Genomic DNA, 17,535 nt, shown 5'->3' on the forward strand with positions numbered 1-17,535 from the left:
ATCCAGGAGAGCAACCACCAAGAAAAGGTGTTAAAACCAAGCCTCGCCCAGGATAACTGGATGCTGCTAGAGACTGGAAGATGCTGGCAGATGTTGGTCAACGGCTTATTTTTCCACCTGAGATTGCAGACATTGTCTTGTGGTCTGGATCAGCAAGCCTTGTTCATCTGGTACAGTTAACAGCGCCATGGGAGGATGCTGTGGATGAGGCATATGAGAAGAAGAAACTTCGGTATGCTCAACTAGCTGCTGAAGCAGAACAGCGAGGCTGGAGATTCCGAGTTAACCCAGTGGAGGTAGGTTGTCGGGGATTTGTGGCACACTCTACAACCTGGTTTCTCAGAGACGTCAGGTTCAGTGGTCAAGAGTTGCGTCGAACAGTGAAGAACTTATTTGAAGCAGCAGAAAGGGACAGCAACTGGCTGTGGCTGAGAAGGAAAGATTCTGGATGGGGATCTCAAGCAGAATAGAAAGAAAGCTGCTGATGTACAGGTAAGTAAGCGAGGCTGAGCTGAGTGGGGTATGGAAGGGTGTGATGCTGGGACACCAGAATCACTGTTGAGCCCTCTTGAGGTGTCATGGGCTAGTCGACGAAACACCGAGGATGGAAGGTGCCCACTTGAAGACCCCTGAGATGTACCCTACTTAGCTGAATCCAAACAGTTATGCTGATGCGCTGGGGAGACCACACTGGGTTGATCCCCGAAGCCAGCATCGCAGCCATTGTGTGTGCTGATGCCCTGGGGCGGCAAAATAAGCTGGTCCCTGGAGCCAGCATTACACTTCAGCAATCAACACCAGACAAAAGGATATCTACATCATCAGATGGAAAGCAACGCAAAAGGATGTAGATGCAGATGGATCACATTAGTTTACTGTAAAGCTTCGTCTTAGTTGGTGCTTATCTTGGCGAGAGCCGAGTTTAAATCAGCATGAAATTTAACATCTACTCTCATATAATGGAAATCAAAAAGAATATCAAAAAACTCATGTACCTGAGCTCAACTATCATTTCTGTATAGGGAAAGTAGCAGAATCTTTGAAATACACTGCACATGTGCCTAATTAAAATGCCTTTCAGTTAATTGTAATCTAACTGAGGGGACTGCCTGGAATCAGAAAACTGCAGCAACTATCAGCTCATTTTGCAACAGTAGACTGGTGTATCCAATGCTCTGTTCTGCAGGTCAAAATACTTTGTCAGTCATTTAAATATTAAATCCTTCTTTGATTAACCAAGATAAAATAGTTATAAGAATGACAAAATGATGGCAGTTTAGTGATATGCAGCTGGCATCCTCTAAATAATTTTGCAGCAATATATTTGTGATGTTTCTATTTTTGTAATTGTACTGTATTTTGACAATTACCATTTAGTTTAGTAGAAAGACAATATTTATAACATGACAGTTATAACCTAGTTATTGTACCCTTTATTATTTTGTGCTCAAGACTGCTTAAAATACATCAATGGAAGCCCTCTGTTTCTTGCCAAACCCCTGTCTCATACAATGCTGAAAGTAATACACAGCATTAGCTTAATGAACTCACAAGCCTTAGATATTAAAGTAGCAATACATTTTTTAATATGATGCTAAGTCACTAATATACTGTGTCTCTCAAAAGTATTCACCCCCCCTTGGTCTTTTCCACATTTTACTGTGTTACAACATGGAATCAAAATGAATTTAATTAGGAGTTTTTGCCACTGATCAACACAAAAAAAGTCCATAATATCAAAGTGAAAAATAAAATCTACAAATTGTTCTAAATGAATTACAAATATAAAAAATCAAGTCTTCAGAGAGGAAATAAGATATCTTTAATTGTAGTAGTCAGTGCAAGTCCTACCTGACCCTGAGAACAGTGAATGAGCCATCTTTCATTCCGAGAGCTAATTGAGAGCCATCACTGTTGAAAGCTACGCTCCGCACGGCCTCTTCCATGTTGCAGCGGGCAATCAGGGCATGGTCTGCCAGACTCCACAGCCTTCAGACAGGGAAGGAAAAATATGAAATTAATAAGTTTGCATAAAATGTATTTCCTTTCCGCATCAGTAACTAAAGTAAAACAAGAAATGTCTTCTGAAACTTAATTTTGCAATATTTTATTATGGACTTACAATAAATAACATATTTAGTCTCGAACTCAATTTTGTGAACAGCAGACACTGTAATACATAATACATTTCAACTAGCTTTGGTGTTCATTAAGTCCATTAAAAAAATGATGATTATTTTAAACAGATACAATGTATCTATAAAGGCTATTGTGGCAGCAAGATAAGGGTTTGGGTCACTGAGTAACTCTCCAAATGTGAGTGTATGTATGGGTTAGGGTTAGAGTTAGGTTTAGGGTTAGGGTTAGGGTTAAGAGCTAAACAAAGCAATTGAAATGCAATACATTTAACAGAGGAAATTCTATTTTGAGGGGAATAAAAAGTTACAAGAAATAGATCTCTACAATTATTTATTTCAGCAGTTTTATTTGCAAAACTCCAAAATTCTAAAGTATTCATACCCTGACAAGGAAAATGAAATTAATAGCTAGTTGAAGCACCCTTAGCAATAGCAACCATGACCCCCACCGCTTTTACAGTTGTGCCTATTTGCTTTGTGCTGGCCAAGGTTGCCCCAATTGTTTCTTCTAACTTAGCTTGTATTTTTTATACAAGTTAGAAGAAACAATTGGGGCAACCTTGGCCCCCATCGGTTTTACAGTTGTGCCTGTTTGCTTTGTGCTGGCCAAGGTTGCCCCAATGGTTTCTTGAAACTTGTGTTTTTGATATCTCCACTTGAAATAGCTGGGCATTTTTTTACATTTCCAATATCGCTTTTTGCTTTTGGGAAAGGTTGCCCCAATGATTTCCACTTGAAATTTTGCTTGTGTTTTTTTTTCACATTTCCAATGTGTTTTTGTTTCAGATATCGCTTCTTTTTTCACTTAATGGATAACAACACACACATTACGGGAATAGTAAAATTATTCAACCTATATTGAGGCAATGTATTGCCATTTTGATAGGGTAAATGTAAATAGTAGCCTAGTCTGTTGAAAGGGTTAAGATGTGAATCTGTGTAGCGTAGCGGTTATGTAGTGGGAGTGAAAGTATGACTAGTTGGGGTTCAAATCCTGCCACACATTTTTATATATATATATATATATATATATATATATATATATTAGGTTACAACATTAGTATTATATATATAATTATAAATCATATATCATATATATATATATATATATATATATATATATATGTATATATATATATATATATGCATGTTAAAGTTATGTGTGGAAAAGCATGTATGTTCATTGAAAGTGTCATTCATATCAACTACATTTTTTCAAATAAAAAATGTGTTGGTTACATATAAATAAAATACATTTAATTAAAAAAATTAAAGGTTTGCAATATATACCGTGTGGGAATCGAACCCAAGACATGCTTCCAATGCAGACGCTCTAGCTTTCACACCACAAAGACTGTTCTTTCATTTTACATTTGCAAGTAGTATAGCAGTAAAGTTACAGTTTTTAACAACGACAAGATTTTGTAAATACTGATTATGTATTATCCCGATTGTATTAAAAGCTTTCATCTGATTTTGCAAACTATCATGATAAGCTTGATCCATTCATTTAGTATATTGTAATGTTTTCATGTTTAGGAAGTAGTACTCAGAGAGACGGTGTTAAAATCTCAAAATGTTTGTTTTATTTGAAACTACAGAGAATTCCTGTCAGGGGCCGTTATTCACGGCACCAAAATAACAACCCTACGTTTTAATCTCGGCACTTTCACTGCATATTCTCTCCGGTCACAGCTTGCACGCTCGCTCAGTCGCACCCACAGTTTCTCATTCAAGTTCTGCGCTGGACTAAATAATAAATAAATAAATATCAAGATAGACAAATAAATAAATACATGTCTATATACTGATTTATGTATTAATTTATTTCAATATTTATAAATGTATTTATTTATTTACGTTTTACTTTTACAAAATATATATAGGCTATCCTTCAGCACAGCTAATTTTCAGAAATGAACGTTCCTTTTTGTACAATGGGGACCACAAATAGCGTTACTCTCATCAACCAGTATCGAGAGGAACTATATTTCCTTGCGCTAACAGGGCCCACAATGAGCATTACACTGACAGGAAACCAACATTTTTCAGAGATCAAGATCTAAATCTCAGAATGACGATGACTCAAAAAAATCTGTAAATATAAAATGTAAAAATAAAAAATGTGTCTCCTGAGAATTCTCAGCTGGTTGACTTCATCTTTCAAAATACTGCTTGTTTTCTCAATGAATTGTGGAGTACTGACAGTAACACAACACACTTGCAAACTGAAGGTTATAGTGTCAAATCCCATGTATTACAGACCATTTTAATATATTTATATTATATAAACAAAGAAAAAAAAGAGATTTTTTGCAGGCAAATATTCCATTTTAAAACACAAATAATTTAATATAAATGATATAAACGCGCACAATAAGTGCATTCTCTAGTATATTTCCATGTTAACAAAACAAATTAACTGTCAAAAAAGCATTAGGAGAAAAAGAAAGAGAAGGATATTTTTACCTTTCTCTTTCTGTATGACAGCTTTTGACTTTCTACATTTCACCTAAGAGTGTCAGGAACTAAAAATTAAAAGTGAAATGGTGATTTTGGCTGATTTCCAGCTGTACAAATACATTCATTTCGTTTTGTTAATCAGAACCACAACCATACATGTACTTTACAAGTGTACCAATGCGTTGCACTGACATGTAGAACAAGTTACAGCATGTACTTAAGTCATTCAAAAGTGCTCCATTCAAACAAAATGTTTTCTTCATCGGGTGATAAACACTTTCCTCCTATCAGCTCGTTTTTCATTGTTTCATCTCCAGTCATGTACTGTTTTTTCAGCATTGCAAATTAACATGAATTTCGGGAAATTCAACAACGCGCAATTTCAAACCTGTTAAATAGTATTTTTGTTTCTTTTCTGACTGTCCTACTTGATCCAGTCCCAAAGTCACGTGCATTATTATAACATTGCAGTTACACGGACAGTAGACTTGAAAAGTTTACTACTCGGCTTTCTAACCAATAGCTGTTTGCTACGGGTCACAGGGGCGGGTTCAGTCTGGCTGTTGACAAATCAATGGAATAAAGAAATTCATAGAGACTGACAGCTATTGTATTAACAGTGCATCAGTACTGCTGTGACGTTTTCGAGAGGAGGTCAGTCAAGAGTCTGAAAGCTTGTGCCTAACAATTAAAATGACTAAGGGTATTTAGAGTAACAAATTAAAACTTTTAATTAGAACAGCGGTTTTGTGTTTCTACCTAGAAACATGACCTGAATGCCGTAGATCCTGAAAAAATAAATCAGGTTGTTGACAGTTAAGTTTGTGTGAGCCATAACCATGGCTGTAGTAATCCCATTGTGGCACTGGTAAAGTAGTTTAATATTAGACACACAGGCGATTACACTGGTGCAACATATTAGTCGCTCTGCCCTTTTAAGGGCCCCGCAAAAAGGCCTAGAAAATCAACTTACACAATGTTTTTATTTTTTACGGGGAAGTCACAACAAAAAAAAATCAAAATAATAATATATACAATCTATATAAAAATCAAGTTGGGCACTGTTTAAGTGAGGCATTTCAGAAAGAAGTGCTTGCCTTTTTTCTGTCCCATGAGATTCTGACTCACTCTAAAGCAGCACAATGCCTTTTTTACCCAGGTGGCTTTCCATAGAGATCACTATGCATGCGTGCGCATAATCTGGATTGTTTACTTTTTGCTGTCTAAAACTTTTAAATAGTGCTGTGTTCATGCTCTGTTTTTTTTTTTGTTTTTTTTTGTATATTAAAACTCACATATCACCCGGAGCTCTTTTTTCATTTGCCATTTTTTTTTAAACTGTTTTGCAACTTCTGGTGAGGCGGTAAATAAGTGCAAGGTATTTTTGTCATTTGTAGCGAATATGAACATTTTTGTATCCGAATACAAAAATATTAAATTTTAATATCTGTCCCAGCACTACTTACAATTGAAAAAAATTAAAACTGTGACAGGGTGAATCTTGTGAAAGCAGCTGGGACGCATAACAGGAGATGTGTTGCTAGGCAACCAATTGAGCAGGAAGGCTTGCCCGGTGCTGAGCTGATTGGGGAGTCATGATTGGCGAGGGGTCGTGCTCAGGGAGCCTGTGCGTAATTTCACTGCCATGGCTACATGCCATGGCTGAGCAAAAGAGTGGCTTGTTTACATAGTGGCAAGCGTCCGCTTCAATGGAAAACAACAACAAGGGATAATTTTGTGAATATAGTAACTGAGAGAGAGAGAGAGAGAGAGAGAGAGAGAGAGAGAGAGAGAGAGAGAGAGAGAGAGAGAGAGAGATTACCAAGGCATTAAGCTGAAATGATTAGGTGATTTAGGTTGGAATTTAACTTCTGTAATGATAAGTTGGGGTGTTACCACCTTTTCTAAGGAGGTAATGTATTATTTTTTGCTTGAAAATCTAATTAACAATTATTATTAGTTTATTATTGTATATTTAACAGACACCTTTATCCAAGTGACTTAAAGGGACACCCAGCATGAGGGAAACAATTGCCCTTACGATGGTTTGAAGTAAATATCTTTGAGAATCCATACGAGAAGTAATGTTTTTATAGTACACTGTAGGCACTCCAGGCCAGAATAAAACCAGGGTCCTAAATGTGAAAAGCAAGTGATCCTCTGGCATTTAAACGTACTTGCTGTATCCTAGGATACAGAGTAGGACTGCTTATTACAATGTCGGAGTCAAAATAAAAAAGAATTTTAATCAAAATATTCTGTATTTCCTAGAAAATAACCCCGGGAAAATATTGAATGGTAGACAAAAAACTGGGTATGAACTAGTAAAACCCAACATTCAGTTAAAAAATAAAATACTGAAATTCGAAATAAACCGGAAACACGGAACACTATGTATACTGTAGACACTCTAGGTCAAAATAAAACCAGGCTACCAAATGTGAAAAGCACACTGAGTATAAATATTGAGTTTGCATGTCAACCAGTGTATGTAGCTGCAAATAGTGGTGATAGAGAAATACAAGTTTTCCTATCTCATACCACTTAACTTTGAAACAAAGTAATTCACTGACCGTACAGATCGATCATCACTGCCTGTTACGGCCAGCGGTTTCTTGGGATGAAGGTCCAAGGCCCAGAGCTCTCCTTCGCAGTGGCCCTGCATTATCAACAGCGGTTTATCTCTCTCTCTCACCATCACCTCGAATATCTCGCTATCCTGTGTTCCTGCTAGTATGCGGTCTGCTTTCCAGCATACACTCCTTATTGACAACCCTGATAAAGAAGCAAACAAAGAAAATAAACACTGTGGGATGAAAGCAGCACACATCAGATTCATTACTCTACAAAATGTATTAACTCAATATCTCAACAGCATAGAGCTTTTGGGTACTTTTTTGTTTATGTGAAAACTTGCTGCCAAATTGTAAGCCATACTGTATATAGTACAAATTTATTTCAGTACAGTTCTTATATGCCCAACAATCTTTTTAACAGTTCACGGTTTTCATCAAATGCAGTTTTACCCACACTCCCAAAGTTCTTCGTATCAGTGTTATACCCAATAGAAACGCAATGAAATGAAATAACCAGGACATGATTCTTTGCAGCACTTACTAACTTACTTACTTTACAGCTTGAACTCTACCAGACAAGGACAAAGAAACTACTTTTCAAAAATAACAAGTCAGGAACATTTTGAGTACCCCACAGGATCTGTAATTTAATATTACAAGACGAGATTTTTGGGGTGACTAGTCAGGCTAGCCCCTGTAGTTTGGGCACTAGTTACGGCTTGGTCCAGGAAAGGAATCCCCAAGCCAACTGGTATTAGAGGTGTAAGAGTCTTGGCTTTAGCTGTGGACATGTCCCTCTCTGGTTTAATAAAATAACCTGGTGCCTGATCTCCATGGTGGTTTTTTTTTTTTTGTATAGACCTTGTCATTTTGTTTTTCTGTGCAAGTGGGAAAATGCTCACCTCAGAATGTGAAAATAATAATAAATAAATAAGTAGACTAATTAAGCTTTATATGGTATGTGCAACAAGCAACTTCAACAGTAAGATAAACCTTTTTGTTTTACCAGTTCTGCAATTTGGACGTTGCAATTTTAAGAATGCTTCATTTCTTTTTTAAAGATAAATGTCATGCAAACTGTGATTGATTTTCTGTGTAACGAAAAAAGGGGCAGTGCATATGAACCTGGCACTCTGATTCTCTCTCCTTGCATTGCTGTTTCCTGTTTGCAACATTGCTTTGAAGGGACAGGGCCTTCTCCAGTGGCTGGGGATTGCTGCCTAAAATAGCTCCATTTATTTGAGCTACATGCCTTGGCTTTTCTTTATAGACCTGGCATGTAGTGTAGTTTTAAAGATTGTTACTTGTCACTGTCATTTATGCATTATGAAAAGAGACGGCAACAAGTATGAACCTGGAAATGTTCGTTCTATTAGTAGTGATGGATATCTTGAACAGCAATATTTGCTCATATGTAATATAAAAAAATATATATGGGTTGCAGTGTATTTAGAGAAAATATTTCATCGCTGGGTCACATAACCCCTTGATGAAATATGTTCTCATAATGCATTGCTTTTGTATTACTTGTCAATCTTTTTGTTTACCAGCTTGCCAAGCACTGAAAGCAAGCATGTTAAAAAAACAAAACAAAACAACACCACAAATGTTCTTGTTGACAACCTGAATGAAACAGATGACTTCCTATTTAGCAGATGCTGCCAGGTGCTCCTGGTAGCCTTATCTCAATTAATCACTGGCTCCAAGAAAAGCCGCCATCCTGCCAGAAAGATTATTATGCTATAAACAATGCAGTCTTGATTGTGTCAACAATTAAATCAAGCGCTCATTTATAACCTTCTGGGAAGGCACAACTGTGCAGCTTTCTGGTTTTACTCCCAAAGACACATCTCAGTTGTAATCACCAGCATAGGGATAAACCCAGTGAGCAAACACTGCTGTATTTGACTGTTGGGTTCTGTCACAGTATTGAGGGAGAAGTTCAGACAGTAGTTTATACTTAGGGGTCTACTTATATTGCAGAGAATATACATTCTTTCATGGGTAGGTTATGGAATAAAATTAGAATTTCTCTGACCTGTTTAGACATTAAATAAACCTAAGTAGATATTATTTCAGAGCATTATAAAAGCCTAAATATAGTGGTGCTTGCTTCCTTACTAAAACAGAGTGCTGTCCTTTGTTAAAGGCAAGCATGCAACATCCCCCAGCATTTGCTGCTGACATTCTCTGTCTGTGTTGAGAAGACTTGCCCATACACATTGACTGTACTGCACATTCTGCATCCACTGAATTGGTTGGAAGCTTTGCCAAGTTATACAGATGCGGAAATCGATTGGAAACAGTCCCAAAACTCAGTTACCCAAGGGCATCTGGCATTCTTTAATAAAGGCCAGATATGCAGCAAGTTCATTGTCATGTTGTTTGTCCCATCCAGGAATTAATTTTATTAGTAGAGTCAAAACAAAGAAAACGTGCCTATTCGGGTCTAAAATTACAACTGTTTTTAAAAGTAAGCAGCAGGTTGTTTGAAGCGAGGTGGCTGTGCTGGATCGTACCTGTAGTACTGATTTAACTTGGCTACAAACAACAGGAATACTTTTTGTCTGACCTGGCTTTCAAGTTTGTTTTCTGAAAGCTGTTATTTGTTTTACATTCTGTTTAGAAGCCTCTTTAGTATTATTTTGTTTAATGTGTGACTATGTAACCATAATATTTTATGGTGTGACTAAATAACCTCAATCTGCATTCAGTTTGTCGTCCATTTTTGGTATTTTACCTCCAATACTGAAAACTATTATTAGATTTTAACAACCTAAATCAAAATAACAATGCAACACTGACTTTGTCCCACGCAGAGTTTCCGTTAATTGGTAAATACCAATTAGAGACAGTTTCAAAAGCTCGTTCACCGGCAGAGACGGAAGCCTCAAGTTTGTTTCACTGGCAGCAAAACTTGTCAGAGGCAGCAAAAGAATTCTCGCTCTGAGTGGCTCACTTACTTAATGCGCCCGTAACCAGTTGGCGCACGCGTGCCTATTTACACCAGCCAGCCCGGACTCATTTCTGTTTTTGCATTGAAAAATCTACGGTTGTAAGCATAAACATATGCATATGCTTGTGAGCCAATATGTCTCATCAGACATTAATATGTCCTAGGGAGCTGCACACAATGGGCTGAGCGTCGCCCGGGTAGGGAGGGCTTAGGTCGGCAGGGGAATCCACGGTTCACCATGCACCAGCGACCCCTGTGGCCGATAGGGTGCCTGTGATTTTGCAGTGGAGCCGCTAGATCTGTGTTGTCCTCCGGCACTATAGGTCTGGTGGCCTCACTGTGGATCCGCAGTGCGAAAATTGGCAGCAGCACGTTTCAGCTGCCATTTCCTGAGTTGGCAGGGGGGTTGTGAGCGGTGAGCCGAGGATACAGGTAATAATTGGGCAAACAAAATTGGGGAGAAAAACTAAATAAAAAAAAAAAAAAATTAAAATAAAATAAATAAATAAATAAATAAATAAATAATAGCTGGGCAATATGTGACAACCTTCATAAAAATATCGATATACTGAAAGTAAAATAGTATAGCATAATAGCAGTAATAGTAAAACCATAATATTTTGGCCCAGGCATACTTGCAGTATACTTCTTTTTTAATAAGGCAGATAAATGAGAAAAAGAAAAAGGTGCAGCATATTTAAATTATAGGCTACATTCTAGTCGAGCTAGAAAATGTATAATTGCTTAATATTGTGTACCAACGACGCAAGGTAATGATACAACGTACACAGTGCAATTGTCAATTGTATATAATAATTTACAATATTATATAAAGTTCTGTATTCTCTTACATTTTAGTGATGCCTTTCACTTGAGACACTGGGTTATGCGGGTCTACAGTACCTTGCACTGAGCATGAAGCTCTTTATGTGACTTCGCATCAGCGAGCGAACCTTTCTGAACTAAATGCTTCAAAAGGCTTCACTTTTCATTTCAGTAATTTTCAGATGTCATTTCTGAGAATAATGGAGCTGTCTTTGTTTTAAAATGTGCTGTATAAACGTAGGACGAGCAAGCATACTAAGTTAGTCTTATACTTTATAATACTAAGTTAGTCCACCTGAACAGGATCATCTCACGTCCAATTTGGTATGCTGCAATCAGGAACTTGTTTAGTCCGATTTAGCAGATGATCCACGTGTGGTTTATTATCGTCTGATACACTGCAATCAGGATTAGCAAGTACTAACTTTATTTCAAGCAAGTGGACTAAACCTGCTTAATTCACTAGTTAGACGCATCAAGTGGACTAACTTTGGTACGCTGCAATCAACCCACTATGGCTTACAGAGGAAACAAAAACCTGGTAGATAATGTGTTTTGCTTTTGTTTACAAGAATGATATTTAATTGAACAGACTTTTGTAGTGTTAACCATTTTCAACATAAGCGACCAAGCATGAAAAGAAGCCCAAAATATAGTAAAAAGCAGCAAGGCAGAATTGTACACGACTCCGTGGAAATGGAAGCCCAATTCTACGGTTTTAAAGCGGAACTGGTATCCCTGCTGCCCACCTACTGTGGTCACAGAAACGCACGCACTGATAGGCTGATTAAAAGATGTGAACAGTAAACGAAAGCTAACCGCTACTGGAGTATATTTTTTTGAATGTTATTTGTCTAAGGTATTTTTTTTTTGCCTAAGTGCAATGCACACAGGACGGCAAAAGAATAAAAAAAAAGCCCACCTATAGAATTAACACTTATAAATACTTCTCTTGCGATGTGCAATAGTTAATTTAAATTAGGTTTCTTTTTTTTTCCTCTGTACTAGTCCGGTATGCACTGCCCCCTAAAGTGTATACTACAACCTATTTATACTGTATTATTCAGGAAGCTTTATACGGCATAAGCTATAGTACGTATAACTCAGACTGCAATTTTTTAAAACTATTGTATTTTTATTATTTTTTTTTTGATTTGTAGAATAAAATTGTGGAATTAAAATCATAACACCAAGGTATGGTCAACTACAGTGTACAAGTTAGTAATCAACAAAAACACAGCTGTAGCCTTTTACATAACAGTGAATGTTTATATTTGGTCACTAATTTTGTGTTCTTATACTACATCCTTCCTAACTTTATAATCCTTTTTACAAATGGATTTTGTGCCCAGTCTTTCTTAGTTAATGACTACCTAGAATACTAAATTGATGCAAATCTAATGAGGAGAGAAGCCAAATAGTTGTATAAGAAAATCATACAACAAAATCCATCCAACCATCCGACCACCTACTGATAGATGACTTTATGCATGAAATACCAGATACATCTTCACTTTAACCATAACATTATGAATTCTCTTGTATTTGTATTTAATAAAATCTTTGTAGAGAATAAATCTAAATGTAATTTAAGACCTTTGATCATAAGATTGTGTCAGGTCAGAAACTGCTTGATACCTGAAAACCAAAAGGAACTAAGAAAATCTAAATGTCCAGCAAAAGCTGTAGCAGTTTTAAAACCGATATGTACTCTTGCTGGCACATTTGCAATGTTCTTCACGCAGTTAAAAAGAATAAGAAGTCTTCAGTTTAAGTATATTCTCTTAGTGTCATTAAATAATATGGTAATCACTGTTCAATTTTATGATTCTTTCCTAAAAAAAAAATTCTGGATTGAGCAGTGCATAGGGCTCTTGGTCAGTTAAATTAAAGGAACATTTGTCTTAATGACTTAATATTTGTGTGAATGTGTGTGAATGTCACTGTGGTGCTGTCTTTCTGATCACTCAGGAGTACCAATTTAAAAAAATGAACTGACTATAATGTATATAATGCACATAAGCTGATTTGTCTGACATCTTTTGCATGATGAAAAAGCTTATATCTACTTTCCTATACTCTACCCTAGTAAAATAAAAAATAATATTGTGACATTGTACATGAAAGGTGCATGTTATAGTCTGAAAATGAAGATACTTTATTATCTACCTTTATATCCTTGCTCAGTCTCCCTGAGATCAATTTTGGTGATTGGCTTGAAGTCGATATCCCATAGCCGTATACAACCGTCTCTTCCACCAGTTGCAAAACCCTCTTCACAGGCATACATGCTGAATATCCCTGCCTAGAACACACAAAGGTGCCATATCAAAGGGGTTCAATCAAAAAGTACAGCACCATTTAACGACATGCATTCATGTTTTTTTTAGCAACATTGGAGTGATACATGTGTTCTTAAACAAAGACTTCTTGAATGTTAACACACAAGTTTCACTTTGTTTTGCTAAAACAGGATTATTTGTATGTGTCATCTTGAATAGAGTCATAGAATAGGGAAATAACATAGATAGCAAAGTTAAACTAGCTTTGGTGATTATTAAATCGATCAAATAACTATTATAGAAAAAGAAGATGGCTGTTTTTAACCTATAGGGTTTTAAATCTATAGGGTTAAAGCATTTTGCTGTATAAGAAGCACACTCAACTACCTGCACATACAGTATCTATGTTAACATACACATGTAGATAATGCACATATCTGGCAGTCACTATACCTGCAAACCATAAGAAAAATAAAATATTGTAAATTAAACTGTGAAACTGATTCAGCCGGCAGTTCCTAAAGCATGATGACAAAAACAAGTCCATATTAGGCATTTCTGAAAATAAATCTGGAAAAGCATCAGTCTGAAAGAGATTGATCTGTGCAACAGTTTGGAAATTTATTGCAACAAAGTCCTAAACTAATGTCCTAAATCAGTGTTTAATGGTGCTGTCTGGAAGCAATCTGTTCTCAGATTTCTGCTGTCCCAAAAGACCTTTAATAACAGGAGCACAGGAAATCTTGCGTGAAGCAAGGCTGTGCTCTTACATCCTTTATGAACAACTTACTTATTAAAAAGCTAATGAGACTCTGCAAATCTGAGGAGGAAAATAGGTCACTAATACTTAAAACGCTTCTTTTTATTTCTAGCAAAGGGGTGGTGTTTTGACTTAATGACTGAACTGGACACTTATTAAACAGACTACCCGCTGGTTAAACAGTCCACCCCACCCCCACCCTCCCTTGTTTGTATGATGCCTTTGTGCTTAATGATACAGTAATGTGTTCTTTTGTTCTTATGTTCCATAATTTGCCACCTGTGAGAAAAACAGTGGGATAATACTCAGACGCAATGACCAATTACAGCAGGCTAACTTAAGAGCACACACATGCACATATCATTGAATCTCATTCTGAATGCAGTGAACCATCACTAAACAGGTTTCAAGAAATACTAAATGTTACAAAACACTGAATTAGGCATTCGAAAGAACAAGATTGTCTTTCACTTACTCCATGCGCTCCTTGAATTGTGCGAACCAAGTTGAGGCCTTTCCAGACATAGATGTCCCCGTTTAGTGCACCAGAATATGTGATGTCGTCTTTAGCACTGGCCAAACACAGGATGGTCTGGAGGTCCCCTGTTTTGCCAAAGATACCTCTTTTTGGTGTCAAAGCATTTCCACATAATGCCCAGAACTAAATGAAATGACAAACAAATTCAAGTTAAATGCAATACATTATTCCTGTTGCATAGATCATTTATTTGCTTTAGTAATTTAACATTTTAAACTTGGTGTTCAGTTGTTATCAGCTAAGCAACTGGGTAATACAGTAGAATCCCTCTGTAACAGCCACAAAGGGCACTGAGTATCTAGTTCTTAATAGAACTTAATACTAATAGAGGCAGACTGTAAGCGAATGACAGAGAGTTGTCTATGGTAAGTTAGTCTTTTTAATCAATGGGGTTTACTGTAGTAAATTCATGGAGTTTACTGTACTAAGGAATGTTGTATAGTCTTTATTTCATTCAATATTGTTAAGAAAACTATTTGTAATGAAGTTAAATTATGCAAATACTTTTCATATTTATTGAAAAGTTTAGTTTAAAAAAATGAAGCAACTGAGGTTCACAAGAGCTCGAGTTTAATTGAAAAACAAGAGCTTCTAGTGTGCATTTAGAAGGTAAAAGGCTGATCTCCCAGGGGCATGTGATAGTCCAGCATGTGTTATTTTACAGTGGTGGTGGCAGCATCACGCTATGGGGATGCTTCTCTGCGTCAGGGCCTGGAAAGCTTGTGAAGACAGAGGGCAAAATGGATGCAGCAAAGTACAGAGAAATCCTGGAGGAAAACCTGTTGAAGTTTGCAAGAGACCTAGGACTTGGGAGAAGATTCATCTTCCAGCAGGACATTGACCCCAAACATACAGCCAAAGCTACACTGGAGTGGCTTAAAAACAAAAAGGTCAATGTCCTGGAGTGGCCCAGTCAAAGCCCGGACCTCAGTCCAATTGAGAATATGTGGAAAGTTGAAAATTGCTGCTCACAAAAGGTCCCCATCCAACTTGACGGAACTTGAGCAATTTTGCAAACAAGAATGGGCAAAAATTTCAGTGTCCAGATGTGCAAAGCTGGTAGAGACTTATCCAAATAGACTCATGGCTGTAATTGCTGCCAAAGGTGCCTCTACCAAATATTGACTCAAGGGGGTGAATACTTATGCAATCAATTATTTTCTGTTTTATATTTGTAATTAATTTAGAACAATTTGTAGATTTTATTTTTCACTTTGACATTATGGACTTTTTTTGTGTTGATCAGTGGCAAAAACACCTAATTAAATCCATTTTGATTCCATTTTGTAACACAATAAAATGTGGAAAAGTCCAAGGGGGGGGTGAATACTTTTGAGAGCCACTATAAATGGACTGAGTTTGACAGTTTCCATCTGAAGAAATTTGACTCATTCTATTTTGAAAACACTAAATTTGGCATGTTTTTATTTAACATATGGTTATTTGTTATTTAAAACAACAGTGTAAAATAATATAAACACATCAAAAATAAACATTTTGCCCTACTTGACAATACCTCTGACAATATTGCTTTAATGCAAAAAGATATATACATTTAAATAGGAAAATCTATATATTCTGAAAGATCTGATACTAAAAATAATTTCTTATACTAAAGGTGATCACATTTTCAGCTCCTGTTTTAAACAGTTGATATTTTATATTCAATAAAGCTGTGCTAAGACTCTGTCCTAATTTGATTTATATGAATGATCGCTATGTATTAGGTGAATTATTAAGCAGGTACTTTCTTCTTTTACATGCATAGGTGCCAGATTATATGGGCCCGTGGAGCCCATGCTTCAACAAAATTCTGGAATGAGCCCATCCCCACAAATATTGGAGCTTACATATAATAATTTTACGTACCTTTTAATGTGAACTATATCTTTATAGACTATGTGTTTTTAAAATTCAACTTCATAATGGTCAAATACACAAAAAACATACCTATCGAATAACATATCACTCCAGATTAGTTTAAAAGAGAAATCAGCGTTATTTTTCCTTCGTTAAAAGTTGAAGTTGTGAGCCCTAGTCATTTGCACAAGCCTTTCACAGACCACCGGTTCTCACACAAAGTGACGAAAGAAGAAAGAGTCAGGTTATGTCAGGGTCCACATTCCTTTGTCATTTCAATATTATGTTTAGTGTATTATATTTTTGTTTATTATGTTTGTGTATTTTATTTATGTTTTAAATTATGGTAGTGTTTGCTTAAAAAGACAAAAAATTTACTTGCGAAGCACTATGTATGAGCCAAGAATGACTGACTCACTTGGCAGTTCTGCAAGTTCAAAATACATTTACCGATAATAGACAAAATCTTAAGCGCCAAAAAAGTTTTTACTCTTTACTAAGCGTTAATCATTAATTAATTAGATCTTTGTATAAACATGTATGTATAATTACTGTAAGTTGACCAGTAGAAATGCCAATTTTGTAGTTTTCTTTTTCTCCTGGTTTGCTGGCTTAATTATTTTGGAGTAGAAGTTCAGCTGTATGCACCATGTCCTATCCATAAGACACACACAATAGGGTATGAAATGGTAGTGTTTATAAAATGTTTTTTTAAATATCCATTTATAGTTTGGGAAGTGATTTTATTTATAATCCAAGTTACAAAAAAATGACTGAAAGTCTTACTTCAGCTGTGTATATGCAGTCAATCATCACAATGTAATTTATGCATATTTTTGTTTTTTATTAATTTTATTCTTATGTTTCATTTACGACAATTGAGATTCATTACTGTGTACCTAATTATTGTAGTTTGAGGTATTCTGTCTATGTTGCTACTTTAAAAATAACTATCTTAGTTATTGTTTAAACTCGATCAGACTGTGAGTGACTTGAATCTCCCTGCTCTTTTAGAAGATAAAGCCAGTTTAATTTAAACGAACAATGTTTGTGTTCACAGCCAGCGGCCAGAGCAGCAACACAGAGAACTTTCACAGTTTACCTGGAAACCGTTCAGAGCCTTGCATAAGAAGCAGA

The 17,535-nt window shown here is 36.2% G+C and overlaps 1 protein-coding gene across 1 annotated transcript in view; it reads right to left on the reverse strand.

Moving 5' to 3' along the window:
- LOC121317288 (echinoderm microtubule-associated protein-like 6) overlaps window positions 1-17,535 on the reverse strand; it is a 120,042-nt gene that overhangs the window by 52,932 nt on the left and 49,575 nt on the right. Inside the window, exons 5-8 of the mRNA XM_041253061.1 lie at window positions 14,476-14,661; window positions 13,128-13,263; window positions 7,175-7,376; window positions 1,852-1,989 (exon numbers count right to left, since the gene is read on the reverse strand). Of these exons, the coding sequence (XP_041108995.1) occupies window positions 1,852-1,989; window positions 7,175-7,376; window positions 13,128-13,263; window positions 14,476-14,661 (662 nt within the window). The remainder of the gene's footprint in view (window positions 1-1,851; window positions 1,990-7,174; window positions 7,377-13,127; window positions 13,264-14,475; window positions 14,662-17,535) is intronic.

The sequence above is a fragment of the Polyodon spathula genome, chromosome 6, assembly GCF_017654505.1.
Source record: "Polyodon spathula isolate WHYD16114869_AA chromosome 6, ASM1765450v1, whole genome shotgun sequence".
In the NCBI taxonomy this organism is placed as follows: Eukaryota; Metazoa; Chordata; class Actinopteri; order Acipenseriformes; family Polyodontidae; genus Polyodon; species Polyodon spathula.